Source organism: Lathyrus oleraceus, chromosome 5 (genome assembly GCF_024323335.1).
Source record: "Lathyrus oleraceus cultivar Zhongwan6 chromosome 5, CAAS_Psat_ZW6_1.0, whole genome shotgun sequence".
Taxonomy (NCBI): Eukaryota; Viridiplantae; Streptophyta; class Magnoliopsida; order Fabales; family Fabaceae; genus Lathyrus; species Lathyrus oleraceus.
In genome coordinates, this window is record NC_066583.1 from 233,586,412 (window position 1) to 233,604,809 (window position 18,398).

The 18,398-nt window shown below is 33.4% G+C and overlaps 1 protein-coding gene across 1 annotated transcript; it reads left to right on the forward strand.

The window, feature by feature from the left end:
* The first annotated feature begins 8,550 nt into the window (after positions 1-8,550).
* On the forward strand, positions 8,551-10,133 carry LOC127087986 (rho GDP-dissociation inhibitor 1). The gene is made up of 5 exons (XM_051028900.1): positions 8,551-9,059; positions 9,156-9,222; positions 9,395-9,613; positions 9,811-9,935; positions 10,019-10,133. The coding sequence occupies exons 1-5, from the start codon at positions 8,859-8,861 to the stop codon at positions 10,088-10,090; spliced, it is 684 nt and encodes a 227-aa protein (XP_050884857.1). The 5' UTR covers positions 8,551-8,858; the 3' UTR covers positions 10,091-10,133.
* The last annotated feature ends 8,265 nt before the right edge of the window (positions 10,134-18,398 follow it).

Consider the following 18,398-nt stretch of genomic DNA (forward strand, 5'->3'; position numbering starts at 1 on the left):
TGCAACCATCATACAAAGGTTTCTCTGCATCACTTACCAACCTCTCAAACATTTCGGGACAATCCTTAAGATCTCCTTCAAGTGCTTCTGCAATCTCTTCAACTCGATCACAATCGTATGTATCTGCGCCACTATAGTTTGAGGCATAGGTCGTACTATCCCCCGGTTCAACATTCTCGTTACTTTTCTCACCATGCAAATTCCAACATGTATAACTTCGATCAATTCCATGCCTCATTAGATGCGATGTCAACTGAACTGCGTCAACCCATTTCCCATAACAACAACCCAAGCAAGGACATATCATTCTACTGGGGTCTTCGGCGTGCGCAACGACAAACTTAACGAATTCTGATACCCCATTCTCGTACTCTCTCGACAATCGATTGGAAGACATCCATGTATTATCCATTACTAATTAGAATAAACAAAAATCAATTTCAGAAGAGAAACCAAAAATGGGATGAGACAAAACAATTTCGCTTTATTGAGTTAGTCTCTGTGTAGGGCATTCATGTCTCCATTTACTCTATCAAATAACATCCATACCTAAACTTCTTAAGTTACTAGCTACGCTATGTACGCTAAGTTACTAGAATCAAAGGTTTCTAATGTCTCTATAATGCAACCATAACCGAACCCTAACAACAGTCTTTGAATGTGATTCATAGCGATATCAAATTTAGCAATTTAAAAACCAACCGTCAATTGCCTAATAAACCCAAACTATTTAAATGACTATGAATATTGAAACTTTACAGGTCGAAACAAACGTAGCATAGACAACAATAACATAAAACTGAAATGGGGCAAAGCTAAAACAAAGAAATAGTGCAAGTAATAATGTATGCTAGAATAAATACACTCATAAGCTGCATCGTGTACCTTTGATTGGTAGAAGGAGGAAACGTCGTAGATCTAACAGAGGTGGAAGGAGAACGCCTTAGAAGTAGCGAAAATCGTAGCAGTGAGAACCCTAACGTGAAATAACAAAGAGTGAAATAACAAAACGCGCAGTATGTTATAATTTTAATGTTTACTAAAGGGGACCTTAGAGGGCGCTTGTGGAAAAAAAGCGCCCTCTAAAGGGGACCTAAGAGGGCGCTTATGAAAGCGCTCTCTAAGGCTTTCCAGAAGCGCTTTATAAACTGGAAATGCACATGGACTTATAACAGCGCTTTATTAAAAGCGCCCTCTAAGGGTAACCTTAGAGGGCGCTTTCTGAAAAGCGCCATGTATTGTTGTCCCTCTATCTCCTCCTTATTTTTTCGCTTCACCTTAGAGGGCGCTTTATTACAAAAGCGCCCTCTAAAGTGCGCTGTCTATTGCTCCTTATTTTTTCGCTTCACTTTAGAGAGCGCTTTTGTAATAAAGCGCCCTCTAAGGTGCGCTGTCTATTCCAGTTTTTGGCGTAGTGAAGATTCTTAACGAGTTTGGAGGCCATACAAAATCAGACAAATACCAACAAGATTTTCAGAGTTTGACATGTTACAAGATACTGAGATACACTTTGGAGAGAAATTCATTCAATGTGCCATGTTTGTAGACTCTGAACTAGTTGTACTGAAGAAGCTCCCAAGAAGAAAATGTGGCTGAAGTTCATGAAAGAAGAACTTGAGGCTATAGAAAGAAACAAGACTTTGGAGTTGATTGAGCTTCCAAAGAACAAGAAAGTCATCATTGTGATATAGGTTTACAATTTGAAACTGAAGTCAGATGATCAATTGGAAAACATAAAGCAAGGCTAGTATCTAGAGGATTTCTACAGAAATCTGGATTAGATTACTTTGAGGTGTTTGCACCTGTAGTTAGGCATGAAACAATCAGATTGGTGATTGCTATAGCTGCTAATAAAAATTAGCCTCAAATGCATTTAAATGTGAAATATGCATGTTTGAATGGACATTTACAAGAGGAAGTTTATGTGTCACAACCTCTTGGGTTTGTGAAAAGGAATCTGGAAGAGATGGTGTACAAGTTGCATAAAGTCTTGTATGGACTAAAACAAGCTCCTAGAGCTTGGAATCTGAAAATTGATTCATTTTTCAAGCTTCAAGGATTCAAAAAATATCAGATGGAGTATGGTGTTTATGTTCCGCATACATTTTATAACGATATGATTCTGGTGTGTCTCTATGTTGAGGATATATTGCTAATAAGGAGTTGTTCAGATGAGATAGCTAAGTTCAAGAAGGTGCTGATGAATGAGTTTGAGATGACTGATCTAGGAAATATGGTATGTTTTCTAGGGATGGGGATTTTGTACTCCGATAAAGATATAATTTTGCATCACCTAAAGTATGAACTTGAGCTTATGACATTACTACAAAAAACACACACAACGACGCCACTGTCACCACAGTCCTTTTAAGGACCGTGGTGATATCTTTCATTCAGGCTCATATATATATATATATATTATATATATATATATATATATATATTATATATATATATATATATATATATATATAGATATATATATAATATATATATATATATATATATAATATATATATATATATATATATATATTATATATATATATATATATATATATATATATATATATATATATATATATATATATATTAAACGTTGTTAATTTATTACCATGGGTTTTTGAAACAACCGTAGTGATATCACTTGATGTTTCACGAGTTCGATTTTTAGCGCCGGCTAATTCGTTATTTATTTATTTTAATTTTTAATTGCTTAAAATCTAAAGATTTTTTTTTTGTAAAATATCATTAATATAAATCTTATATCACTACAGTTGTCTAAACAAACCATTATAATATAGTTTTCATTATTTTTTAAAAACATTTAATTGCTTAAAACCCGATGTTTTTTTTATAAATTATCATAAATTTAATCTTATATCACCACGGTTGTCTAAATACACCGTTATAATATAATTTTCATTATTTTTTAAAAATTTTAATTGCTTAAAACCTGACGTTTGTTTTATTAAATTTTATTATATATCACAACGGTTCTGATAAACAATTGTGGTGATATGGTTTACTCAGTTTAAATAGAGTTAGCTAACTTGTGTCTTGAGTTCCATATTTTCATTTCCATCAAGAAACAACTCCTGACGAAACAACGTGATTTTCAACCCTAACCTAACTAAACAACATTGTTTCCAACCTCTGACGAAACAACATTATTTTTAACCCTAACCTAAACAAACAACACCATCTTCAAACCTGAAGAAACAACAATATTTTCAACAGGAACCACTGTATGTGCTTTTGTACCATCGAGGAAGGAGTCAGCATCGTGTTCTTCGTTCTTGGCAAAGAGGAATTCAAAGATTTTGACAATATTCTTTTACTTATTCATCATGTTTCTGGTACGTAAACTTTTTCCCCATGCATCTACAGTACCATCATTTTCCATTTGTGTTTATGTATTTGTTGTTGTTGATGATATTGTTAATGATGTTTGTGTCTTGATGCCACTATTGTTGTTGATGATGTTTGTTGATGATGCTATTGTTGATGATGCTATTATTGATGATGTTATTGTTGATGATGTCATTGTTGATGATGTTATTATTGATGATGTTATTGTTGATGATCATATTGTTGATGTTGTTATTGTTGATGTTTGTGTCTTTATGCCACTGTTGTTGTTGATGATATTTGTTGATGATGTTATTGTTGATGATGTTATTGTAGATGGCTTATTCTTCATGTAGTAGCAATGAAGCTACGTATAATAATGAACATAGTCCAAATGATTCTCAATATGTAGTAGGAAATAGAAAAAAATAAACATAAAAGAGGTTCCACAATGATGGCTAAATTAGCAAAAGTCTGCAACTCCGGTGTCAAACTTCTGATCGAGTTTAGTGTTGTTTACTCTATTCTTGATGGTCCTCATTCATCGCTTTTTAAGAGTTATCTTGTGTTCCTTAGATGTAGCAAAGTCATCATATTGTTATATGATTGGAAAGATGTAGCAGATGAGATGAAAAATAGCATATGGACAGACGTTTAGATATAATAATTTTAATTTTCATCGATTCGATATTACTTTATATAAACATTAATACATACTTATTGATGTAAATGTGTAGTTGACGTTTGAGTTTAGTGATGAATTGAATTTGAAAAAAAGTGGATCACTTATGCTAGTACGAATTGGAGAAGTTTTAAGACATGGTTCACTAGTGACTACATTAAGAAGTCTAAGTCTAATATTGAGCGCATGTGGGTGAAATATCCTTTTCTTGGCAAGAGGGTTTGGAAAAAGTGTGTGAAGTCTCGTTGTTCTGAGGAGTTCATGGTTAGCACGAGTTGTATTTTCTTATAATTTTATGGATACAACCATGGACGTTAATATCTTTTCTATGTTTAAAACAAGTTAAAAGTGAAGTAGGAAATTTGAACAAGTCAAAGAACAAATATCCTTATAGATTGTCTTGTGGGGGATACAGGAAACTTGAGAAAACCATGATTATTGGGGAAAAAACATCAACTAGGAGATGAGGATTGCATCAGTCATGACCGTGAACCATCTCCACCATCACGACATGATAAGTGGAAGAGGGCTCGACAAAGACCAAATAGAGAGTACACTTCAAATTCCTCAAGAGCAGTCGCTGAGAAAATTGCAAGTATGATTTGTTGTGCATATGTTATATGTTATTCAAATCCCTTTGGTAATAGAAATGTATGTCTTATCATGTTGTGTATGATTCATTTGTTAACTCATCCAGTGAAGGTTCCTTTGTTCCAGAACCACGACATGATATTTTAGTCGAAGCAATAATAATAAAGGAGCATGGTGGGCGTGTCCGTGAGGTTGGAGATGGCATTGGCCTGAGAGTGTTTTTTGGTACGCTTAGAAAAAGTAATGAACATGTGCAAAAAGAAACGTTGGAAGAGCTTCAAAGGAAGATTAATACTCAAAAGAAATAATTTGATGAGAAGTTAGAAGCGGAGCGGGAAACTCACAGGAAAGAATTGGAAGAAATAAAATAGTTATATACGGTGTGTGAGAGTGATAATATTGTAATATCTAAAATGTATGATATATATTGTGTTAATTATGTTTTGTGTTCCTGTGTTTTTATGATGTAAAGAATAAGTGGAATCGTCCCATAATGTACAAATGAAGATGAAGAGCATGTACTATCATTAAAAATTGGTTTTAGTACCTGAAAATGAATATTTTTCTATTTGATGGTGTTGATAGGAATTTAAATGTTTATGTGTATGTGTGACATAACCTTAAATGCATTGTTGTTGCTTGTTATGTTGTATGTTGATGTTGTTGATCTATATAACATGTGTTTGATGTATGATGGTCAGTATTGGTGGTGTACATTGACTATGGAGGTGGGTTATTGTGCATGATGTTGTTGTTGCATGTATTATATGTTGTATGCATTCATATTGTTGGAAAAATGGTAAGTCGTTGGTGAGCCTCAAATCCTATTATGTGGATTGAGTCGGTAGCTGATTTTGGAGGTGGTGGAATCAGTAAGATGTTATCGAAGGTGATGGTAACGAATTGATGACTTTGATCCTATGAGGTGGGAATCGAAGTGGTGAACCTGAGTGTTCACGTATTGGTACCACAAGCATTGAGTCGAGTTGTTGAGTCTCATTTCATTGTACATTGGTTGTATTTGTTATTATGTTGGATGGTTGTTATGTTGTTATTATGTGTGAATAGCCGTTGTATGGATTATGTGGAATTATGTTGTGGAATAGGTGATGTGCATGTGATAATCAAAGGCTTATTTACTATCATGTTTCCTTTATATAATTATGATATCCCATCCCTTTTGTTTGAATGTTGCCTCCACGTGGGTAACATGCAGATAATATGCAGTAGGAGCTCAGATGTGAGTGGAAGATGAAGTCTTCTATTTTATTTTAGTGTTGACTTCTACTCTGATGTGTAACACCGGGGATTTTGGAACGTTGTGCCTTTCTTTATGTCTTAAGATTTCTTATTATGACATGTTATGTTGATATTGGATATGTTGAATTAATTGTTTGTTATCGTTGTTCTACTGTTATTTAATAAAAGTTAACATTCAGACATGTGGTTATTACTACTATTTTTATAACTGTCAAGTGTTACATGTCCTTTCGATTGAGCAAGTTGATTGTAGGTTGTAGTGTAACATCCTAAATTGAATGTTGAATTATTTTACTCTGATAAATGTTTGAAGTTTAGGTGGGGGAAATTTAGGGTGTTACAGGATCTCATATCCCTATTAACCAGCGTAAGTGAAATTAGGTGATGCAATAGAATGTTAATTCAAATGCCATTACTTGGGGTCTCCTGTCCTTATTCAACTAGCATAAGTACGATAATCACCCTAGTTCCAACACATAGACTAATGGTCAGTATTCCCTATGTGTCCAAGATCATATTAAAAGAGCATTTCACATAAAAAGCATTAAGCAAAAGAGAAAATTGAGTAGAAATATAACTCCAATTATTCATGCAATGATAAATTAAACATATGTCCCAATAGGTTCAAAATAAGTTCATCAAACAAAACCTAACTTAGAGATGTTTAGCTACTCATAATGATACAATCAAATACCAATTAATAAGATAAAGATTGCATATGAAAATCCTTGAAGAACTGGCCTCCAATGACTTTCAATGCTCTCAAAATTTCCCTTTTGGTGCTCTTTACCCTCACTTTCAGTCAAAAATCGGATAATCCTTGAAATGATGCCAAAAACTCCCTTTTATAGTTATCAAATTAGTCCATGATGTGTCAAAATAGGCCCAGATAAGGACCTATCATGTGCGTGATAGCTTTCATCGCGCATGCGATGCTGACAAAACTCTCTTATCACACGTGCGATGTTGCGCGTGATTATTCCAGTAGTTGCACGTTTTTTTGCTCATTTTCCATCATATTTTCACTAAGTCCATGTTTCTTCATATTTGGTTATTTTTGCATCTTTCTTTGGTCTTTCTTCTTCATTTTGGCTCCTCTTTGACTTATTTTGATATGTTTCTACGACCGAAGACATGCAACGACAGAGTGTCATTAATACTCAATGAATTTTGTGACCCCTATTTACATAACTGAACTCGTCTTATATACTATTACAATGTTAATCGTTAATAACAGTTATCTTCATAGAAATTGACACGTACTCTCTTATGTGGGCTTCAAACTTCTAGTATGCTTCCACATGTCTTTGACATTTGAACTGTTTTGAATTGCACTTGTTGTATCAAATTGTCTTTTAAATCTCTTAATTGCTTCTGTCGAAAGTTTTCTCTGTCGAAAATTGGAGTTTAGCATCAAAGTGCTTAGCTAATTGTACTTAGTCTGTGAATTTACCTCATTTCTAGTTCTATCAAATATTCCAAATCGCCATAAACCTTTTCGAGATTCTGAACATATTTTGAAGAGAAATTGATCTTAATCTTGTGGATTTGTTCTTGAGATTCTTCCAAATCAGGCTTGGTAGGTTTCTAGGTTATTTAAACATTTAACTCAAAAATAGACTAAGTCTCAAAACATTTGATAAGCGAGTCGAACTCACCTCTTCAGTCGAATTTATCAGAATGTCGAGACTATAGAGAAATTTGTTATTTTATACTTAGCAATCTCATAGAAATACTAGATCAAAATTCTCAAGCTAACAATATCTATGATGGAGTATGATAGTTCTACGATTACGATTGTTTATGTAGACAATAGAAACTGATATATCATTATCAATCAAAATGAAGATTCCTGAAGATGAAGATGAAGATATTAGTTGAAATATTACATGATAGATTCACATTGACTAGTATTGTAAAGGAAGTGGAAGACTGAGATTATAGGTATAAAATTTAGTTCTTTTGTTAAAAAATGTAACACTCAAAACACCTTAAATTTATATTTAATTTTTTTCCTCACTCTTATATAAGAAGTTGGAACATGTAATTAAATATTTATTTTGGTCACTGTAAATGGAGTTCGATATTCGGATATATATACACATAGAATTTTGAAATACATTGACTTTTATTTTGGATATTATATCATATATTATATATAATATATATATATAATATATATATATATATTATATATATATATATTTATATATATATATATATATATATATAATATATATATAATATATATATAAATATATAAAAGATTATTACTATACACAATTAGATTAATTTTTTTACACAATCGATTAATTACCATCATCCGTTTACATTACTTTATAAATTTTTAAAATAAAAGAACTAAATTATATATATATATATATATATATATAAAATGTTTATTACAAAACTAAACTTACACTTCATCAGCTAAAGTAAAACTTTTCTTTATTTAAATAATGCCAAAGTAAAACTTAGTCACATATTAATGATATAGATAAACAACTAAACAAGTATGTGTGTACCACTTTAAATATAAAAAGTCCCTCATTTGTCAATGTTACAAATTTGTGGTGTGGTTTTAATTTACATTCACTTCTAACAAACATTTCGGATCACCAAGAGAATTTCTCTCTAAATGACCAAACTTTTTTTCCTCTCCTCCTCCCATTTTAAACTATCACCACAAAAAGAGGAAGAAAAAGCTAGTAAGAGACAACAATCACTTATCCATTTTTTTTAACTATGTGAAGTTTCTTGTTTGGTTTTCTGAAACACAAAACAGTCATTACTTTATTATATTTCCTTTGCTAGTTACATTTCCCTTCAAATGTTATTTTAATTTATCATTCTTGAAAACATAAATTTCTGTGTTTAACATTAGTTTTGTGGAAGTTTCCTATTTTTGTCATTCTTTTGATCATTGTTGATGAGTTAACTACCTTAACTATTGGAGCTGTTGAAGTTCCAAGAAGATGGGGTTGGATGACGATGACAAAGAAACCGGACAAACTAGTGAGGCTGGTAATAAAGAACAAGAAGAACATCATGAGCCTCTTAGCAGGCATACGAGTGAATCGTCTGTTTATGGAACTGAAGAAGATGAAGATGAATATGGAAGCAAAATACAACTAGGTCCTCTTTGCACTATTAAAGAACACCTTGAGAAAGATAAGGTTTTTGTTTCTTGTGAAACTAAACATTTTCCTTGTTAATGTATTGTTTTTGTTTTTCCTTCTTTATTATTTGTTTTTGTTTTTGTTTTGTACTAGGATGATGAGAGTCTGAGAAAATGGAAGGAGCAGCTTCTTGGGAGTGTGGATGTAGACAACATTGGAGGTATATAAATCATGGTCTCTATAAACCAACCAACACCTCTGAAAAAAAGACGTGTCTGAGTTGATGTCGTGTCCGGTGTCTGTATATTGTATATGTGTATGTGTTTTCGATCATGGTTGATGAATATGTTTCTTTTGAGAATTTAGTTAATTCGAATGTATTATGTTTGTAGAAATTCTTGAACCAGAAGTGAATTTTACAAGTCTTTCAATAATATCTCCTGGAAGAGATGACATAGTTCTTCCAATTCCTGAAGATGGAAAACCAAAGGGACTATGGTTTACACTTAAAGAAGGCAGTCCTTACCGTCTCAAATTCAGCCTTGTAGTGACAAATAACATTGTTTCTGGATTAAAGTACACTAATACTGTATGGAAAACTGCTGTTAAAGGTATGTTCAATTTTATTCATTCTTTCACTCTAACAATTTGTTATCTCGCGTAAGCAAAATGATAATAACCACTAGAAATTCACACGCACAACCATGAAGTTCAGGGTTTAACCCCTGATAAGCGTTTAACTTAAACTTTCGTAGTTGAGATAGGGTTTGTTTTAAACATATTAATCAACTCTATAATGTTATTTCAGTGGATAGCGCTAAAGAGATGCTTGGAACTTTCAGTCCTCAGCAAGAGCCTTACACACATGAAATGCCAGAAGAAGTTACACCTTCTGGGATGTTTGCTAGGGGACAATATACTGCAAGAACAAAGGTAATTTATATTACAACTAAATGGAATGAGTTTTTATTTTATTACTAAGAAACTTGTTTTGACACTGAAATGTTTTTGTGCAGTTTCTTGATGATGACAATAAATGTTACTTGGAGATCAACTATACTTTTGATATTAGGAAGGATTGGGCTTGATCATGCATGGAGAGCTTACCAATCTTTATCAGTAATTCTACCATATTTAGTTTTTTTTTCTTAATTTATTATAAAAGTTCAGATACCTTATGTATTAAATTTCAGCTTGTAATGAATTTCTTTTAATAATTGACTTTGAGGAAACTAAAGGGAAAAAAAATATTTGGTAAATTTCTCTATGAAAATGGCTTGCTTGTCTTTATGGGACTCTTTTTATGCCACTTCAGATATGGAGAATCCTCCTTTTAATTTGAAGTTTGAAACTTCTTAACGTGTTGAATATATTGGTCTCTTGATTATAATAAACTTAACTGTAGATCAAAAAATATATTGGGTCTCTTGATTGTAATATACTTAACTACAGTTGAAAAAATATGTAGAATTTAAGGTGACATGTTAAAATGGATTTTAGAAGAAGTTGATAAGAGTCTTACGTCGGTCGGTCGGACACTATATGATTTTATAAGTGGAGACAATCATCAACCTACAAATCAGATTTTTAAAGATGAGTTAAACTCAACTACATTTTTTAGCATAAACATTCAAACTAAAGTTTGTTAATTATGATTACATAGTCAAATCTCAAATTAAATAAAAGAAAGTGAACAGTGCATAAAGAATACAAGAAGTTTAAACACAAAGACACATGATCCAAAAAATGTGAGTATATATTTATATTGTTGTTATCTCTTGTGCTCCAGTATAAGAAAACTTATCGCAGTGTGTGAAAAATACAATTACGGGATAGTCAAAATTAGCTTTAAAAGGTCATATTTTTTAGTGTATCTATGTGTTGTGTTTCTTATTATACAAGAATGATTCAGAAACTCACCAAAAAAGGAGAAGAGAAAGATAAGTTTTGGGGAATTCGGAGAGTGTCAAAAATGATTGAAAAACTCACTAAAAATCCACTTGAGTGCTTTCCAGCGACGTTTTTCTAGTTTGGATATAAACTTACAAATTTGACTTATAGTTCGTACCGAAATTGGTCTTGTGCAGACCATATCATACATTAGACAACCAACAATACTAACATAAGGGACACTTGACATATAGTTAGCTTCTGCATTTGTTTTTGGACATTGATCCAATGAGAGCTTAAAGTGATTCTCCAATGGAGTACTCACCGATTTCGAATTACTCATGGAAAACTTGTCTAACACCTTTTCAACATTTTTTTTTTAAAAGTCCTCATTTTCAAGCACCCATATCCCTTGAAATTTCCATACCAAGAATCTTCTTAGCAACACCTAAGTCTTCCATGTCAAACTTCTTCTTCAACATGATTTTCAGTTCATTTACATCATATAAATGATTAGAAACAATCAACATATCACCAACATACAATAATAAAAAAATTGAAAGAGTCATCATCAAGGCTCTTAACATAAGCACAACAGTCATACTCAAACCTTTTGTAGCTAATCTTGATCATGCATGAATCAAAACGTTTGTACCATTGACTTGAATACTACTTAAACCATACAAAGACCTCTTCAAATTACAAATTAGTATGCGTTGTCCAGTGACACCGAACCTCATTTGTAGAACTGGATGAGCCATGTTTATATTTGGACAATCTCTCTTTCAACGTCTGATATGTTTGCAACTATAACACTCAACTATTTTTCAATTCCTGGATTTATACCTCTTCTTCCCAGAACCTCCATTTCCCTTATTTCGCCCATAGTATTCACCTCCTTTCACATACAGACTATCATATTGAGTTCCTTCCTCTATATTTTGCATCCTTTGAGGATGAGACAAAAGTGTACCAGTAAACATATCAAGATTGATGGCGTCTTTCTCGTTGCTAAGAGTAGTCGCCAAGGGGTCATAAGAACTTGGTAATGAACAGAAAAAAATTCCTTATCTTCATCATCAATCTTCACTCCAAGCCTCACCTGATCGGTTATTAAGTTGTTGAAAACATTGACATATTGCAAATCAGATTTTTCCTGCATCTTCAAATTGTATAGTCACTGCTTCGCAAACAATTTTTTCATCAGCATCTTTGACATATCTTGACTCTTTAATTTGTCCCAAACCTCCTTCGGAGTCGTCAAGTCTAGGATATGATACATCACCTCGTCTAAAACACATAGACGAATCAATCATTGGCCTTCTCATTCATCTTTTCCCAATCGGTTTCCTCCATGTCATTTGGTTTCACCTCACACAGCGCCTTCTGTAAATTTTATTGACCTAATAGATCCTTAACCCTCATTTGCCATAATCCAAAATTACTCATCCCTTCGAACCCTGTTACTTCAAACTTCGCACCAAACTTAATTGTCATCTAATACTAATTGTTAGAACAACAACTCGTATAGAAGATTAAAGAATAACAAAAGTAAAAGACAATGGACACGGTTGATTTTTGTTAATGCAATTCGGTCAATAGTGCCTACCTCTACGACTATAGAGTAGACATAGTTCCCTTTATTTATTTTTCTTATGAATTGATTGGATTACAGTGTTACAAGTCATATATATAATACTAGGGTTCAGTTTATCTCCAGTTTCCCTCAACAAATTATTATCTCTATCCATTTTTATCTCAACAATATGAGATATACTCTCAACAACCCATAGGTATCTTAATAACTCATAATTATCTCAATAATATGAGTTATACTCTCAACAACCCATAGTTATCTCAACAACCCGTAATCATCTCAACAATCCATAGTTATCTCAACAATCCACAATTATCTCAACAATATGAGTCATACTCAATAAACAAAAAACAAAATTATCGTATTTATAGCTTGTTGGTTAAGTAATCGGCCTAACTAGTTAATCATTTGTTTGTTAGTTTAAGCCTCTAACAAAGAACTTGCTAAACAAATAAACTAGGAATACTATGTTTTCGTAATTATCAAACAACATTCACCCATAATTCTAAACATATGACAATCCCATAATTCTAAACATATGACAATCTTAGTTGTTCTCTCAAAATACAAATCTATTGATTTTTTAAGTCTTGGTGAATTCATCAACTAGCTACAATTCGGTTGGACAATATGAGACTTCAAGCATGTTTTTTATGACTTGCTCCCTTATGAAGTGAAACTTAGTCTTAATATGCTTATCCTCCCTTGTGAAATTGAATTCTTGACCAAATTTACGATTGATTTGTTGTCAATCATAAGCTTCATTGGCTTCTGCACTTCACATTTTAGTTTCTTCAGCAATAAATCCAACCAAATTACTTGAAATAAAAAAAGATTCAACTATGTACTCTACCTTACATGACGAAAAAATTGTGACAGGTTGTTTCCTTGTACACCATAAAATGGAAGCTTCATTGTACATGAAATTATAGTTTAAGGTGCTTCTTTTATCACTTTCGACACCACACCAATTAACATCTGAATAATTTATCAACCTTGTCTTCTTCTCTTTCACAATAGCTGAAAATAATAAACCAAGTAGTATGGTTCCTTTTAGGTACTTGAGTACTCTCTTTGCAACTACTAGATGTGAATTCTTAGGTTCGCTTATGAACTTGTTGATTATACTTACTGCATATAAGATAACAGGTATGTTATTGCATAAGTACCTTATGATCTTACAATTTCCTTGTACAATGTTTCTTTTACCATTTCTTTATCATAATATTCATCAATATTTGCATTTATTTCATGAGTTTGTGACTGTGTTGCAATCAGGAATCTCAAACATCTAACAATTCCTTCACATACTTTTGTTAATGTATTATCATGTCTTCCTTGACTTTTTCAAATTATATGTCAAGAAAGTACAAGAGCTTGTCTAAGTCAATCATCTCAAACTCAGCCTTCATTTTATGTTTTTAATTCTCAATTTCGGATAAATGACTATCAATGATGAGTATATCATCCACATATAAGCATATCATCATAATACTTGAATTTATAGAACTTTACACATAGACATTGTACTCAACTGTGCGCTTTTTGAATTCTAGTTGAATACAAAATTGATCGATTATGTTGATCCAAGGTCTAGGAGATTGTTTCATTCCATACAAGGCTTTGTCAAGTTGTATACCATATGTTCTTTTCCTTTTATCTCAAAACCTGGTGGTTGAGTGACAAAAATTGTTTTTTCCAATGGACAATTTAGGAACACAAACTTTACATCTAAGTTGTAGAGGGATCAATTCCTATTACTATATATTGTCACAACTAGTTTCATTATCTCAAGCCTTTTCACATGAGTAAATTCCACATTACAGTCAGGAAGAAATCTCTAGCTACTAACCTTACCTTATGCCTTTAAAATGAGTCATCTAGATTCAAATTTACCTTAAATACACATTTCACTTCAATAGTCATCTTTCTTTCAATTAGAGTTACCAACTCTCAAGTGTGATTCTTTTCAGATGACTTGAATTTCTCAATCATGGTCTTGTTCCCTACCTTACTCTTCATTGCCTCATCATAGTTAATTGGCTCAGCATCAGCTAGCAGAGCATAATGTATAAGCCCACCTTCATAACTGAATGCACTATCAAATTACAGTTCACAATATGCAAGTCTATAAGAAATTTGACTCATTCTTTATAGCCTCACATGTATTTGAGTCTCCATTAGTCCTTCACTTGCAACTTTAGTGTCTTCAGCACCAATCTCTTCGTGAACCTTCACTTTGAATAGTTTATGCAAAATCATAATTGATATCACTTATTTTCTCTTGTTCATTGAAAAATCACATCTATTTTGATGTGAACCCTTTTATCCATAAGATTGTACAACTTATAGGCTCATGTGAAATGATATCTTATGGCTTCTTCCAACCTTGCCACCTTGAAATTAAGGTAAGTGTAAACCCTTATGCAAGTGTTCTCTACACTTTGAAGTTTACCCTACCTTACAAAGACAAACTTTTATGGAAGTGTCCTACCTTACAAAAACACCATCGTCTCATCCTAGATATTTCATATAACACAGAGATGTTTGTCTGACTGCCTAATTCAATATGCATATGCATAACCATTCACTCATATCTTGGTATAAATGATATCCTTGTTGGTGTAAGCCCTAGAGTTCAATACTTTTGGTACTTGTATCGAATTATTTATTAATAATAAAAGGATTTTTCTTTATTATGTTTGTTTAATAAAGTCCCTATAATAGCTAGTCCGTTTAATGTATCAAGTGTAACTTAATCATGAGATCCCATTAAAAATAAGGACATTATTCTTAAAGTATCTGTAGTCGAGCTTTCTTATGAAGTGGGATAATATTAAAGCATTAAGACTATTATGTATATAGACTGATGATCACATCTCATGGATCATGGATAAGGAGTTATTAAGTCTTAAACATGGGTATGAATATTAGGAGTAATATTTATACTGGATTGACCCGCTATGAGAATACTATATAGAATGTTATGCAAAGTGTCATAAGTTATTCTCATGGTGATAATGGTGTATACCACCATTCGACCTGAAACCACTATGGACCCTAGATGTAGAGTCGAGTGCTTTATTGCTGATTGTCATACCCCAAAATTTGCCCATCAATATTTCAAGACATTTTTCAGGGGCATTCCAACTCATTTTATGGCACTGATCTTAAAGGGACAAAGGCCCAGCTCACGAATGGCCCAATCCAGAAAATGGCCCAAACTGGCCTGTTCGCTACACGCTCGCCTAGTGATAACATGAAATTATATCATATTTTAGGACTTAATTCAATTAAATTTTATCATTATTTATTTCAGTTCACTTTATGTTGTTAGATATTACGCGGTATTTTCTTCCTATTTGTCTCAGGTGGCTTATTTGGAAGCACAAGTAAAAATGGAGGAAAAGAGGTGCAAAAAGGAGAGAAAGCGAACCAAATAGCAAAGCCCAGCCCAAAGCGCAAGCCACGAATGTTGTGCTTGTGACGGACGTCACAGAGGGCGTGACGAGCGTCACGCAAAACAGCCTTGTGACGGACGTCATACATGGTGTGACGAGCGTCACACCACTACCCTACTTTTTGGGCGCAAGTAACGCCTCAGAGACTTGAAGAGACGTTGAGGAGTGTTGGGCCCTATATCCACGCCATGAAATTAGCCACGTTGAAGACCTCTTGGCAGCAAGTAGTTACTTAATGGTACCAATATAAATAGCCACGAAGAAAACCTAAAAGAGGGGGCTTTTCCACATTTTTTTTCCCTTTTGCCGTTTTCGCTTTTGCATAGTTTCTTTTCCAGCAGCTTAGGCATTGTTTATTACGAGTTCTACACTACTTCCCTTGCAATTTCCTATTTCCTTTTTAGCATTTAGTTCATTCTTTTCGCACAATAGTTTCTACAACGGAAACTATTGTGTACCTTTTTACCGGATCTAACCTTACGTTAGGATCTAGTTTATTTCCTTCGTTTTAATTTGTTGTTTAATTGAAAAATCCAAAAACAAATCCTACCGGCTTGTGGTGGAGTGTTCAGGACTACTGTTTAACTTACTCCGGGTAACCCTAAAGGAAACCCTAAAGGAAAAGCCGGCGGCTCCGCCCAACTCAATCAGGCATCAACCCTAAGAGTGCCAATTCAAGGTTGCAATTCAATTGCAAACAGGTTTGCGTTACTATCGCCGCTTTACGTTCCGAATTCCCATGTGATACCATAATTGAATTCATAAATATATTTGAGGTTCTGCATGTAGACTTAAGTATGCCTGGATACCTTGAATTGTTGTAACGGATGCCGCTGTTTTTCGTTCTGTTTTGATCTTTGCCCTTCTGACCTGTTTTATTATAACCATGCTTTGTTTACCTGATACTATTATTGCTTTGGTGCAACTCCTCGATTACACCCTGCTTTGGTATTCTAACCCGTTTGCTAAATGTTGTAAAGGTTTACATATCCCAGGAAAAGATTGCTGATTAGGTCTTCCACTTTATTGGTGGGATACCCTTGGGGAGATTCACCCTAAAATTAATTAATTAATTTTAATGTATTACCTTTAATGTATTAATTTTAATGTATTGATTTTAATGTGGAGATCTATCCTAATTACCTAATTGACTTTAAAGTACGGCCTTTAAATATGTGATCTTGGACCTCTCTTTGCTGCCCTACGGTATTACGGTATAACGGTCATGTCCCGCGAATGTGGGGATACACTTAGCAATGGCCCTTCAATTAAATCATCATAAAATAAATCATAGTCCCTCGGATGTTGCCTTCGAATATATGATTTCGTCCCTCGATGACCCTTCGGTGTAGCCTACGGTTAAATGATGATCGTCCCTTCGAATGCTAATGTACCCTTACAACTGTTGTCTTCAATGACCAATCGATGACCCTACGATGACCCTTTTACATCCAAAGGATAAAACTACTTACTTCTCAATAGTAAGGACAGTTTTACCCTCATAAGGATAGGAAATGCCCATAACGACCTCAGGAAGGTATAACTCTCAATTACTGGATCATAACCTAAAACATTTTCCACCCCTCACACTTTACACTTTACAAATCCTAGAAAATCACCATTTGGTATACATTCATACTAGGATCATTACCGAGTTATATTTTTCTAAACCATTTTCAAAATCAAATGAGATAAATACTTTGTATACATTCATACGAGAATCATTACAAAGTTAAACTCTCTTTCAAAACATTTTCTAAGCAATTCACGAACACTTTTCAGACAAAAATATAAGTGATCCAGCAATTAAGAGCCCATGGATAACCATGGATACAAAGGGTGCTAACACCTTCCCTTTGTATAATATACCTCCCGAACCCAAAATCTATTGAGGTCTTTCCTGTTCTTTTCCACCTTTCCTTATTGGATAAAAGAAAAGTCGGTGGCGACTCTTGCTATCCGCGACATTGCGATAAAAAGCAAAACACCCCAAGTCAGTTCACCGTATGACACTGATCAAACATTGTTCGTAATTGGATGACCATAAAGACAGTTGATGGATACTCAATGAAGCATGTTGAGGGACATGAGTGACCTAGATGGAATTTTCCCATCCTGCATAACAGGATGAATGTCTAAGGGCCCAATATTGAACTGGACAAGGATAACACGGTTTATGCCTTGTGTTCAATATAGACATAAGGGCAAAAGGGTAATTATACACATAAGTATTATCACAAAAGGATTTGTCATATCACATGACATTTTCGTGTCATGGATAGTAGTGATGTGTTGCTAGATACCGCTCACTGTTTATTATGTTAAATACATTATTTAATATAATTGTCAATGCCGCAAAAATCTACAGTGTCACACACAAAAGGATGGATTGATGAGAGATAGAGTAAATAAGGAACATCGTAGGGTACGGTGCACTTAAGTGAATTG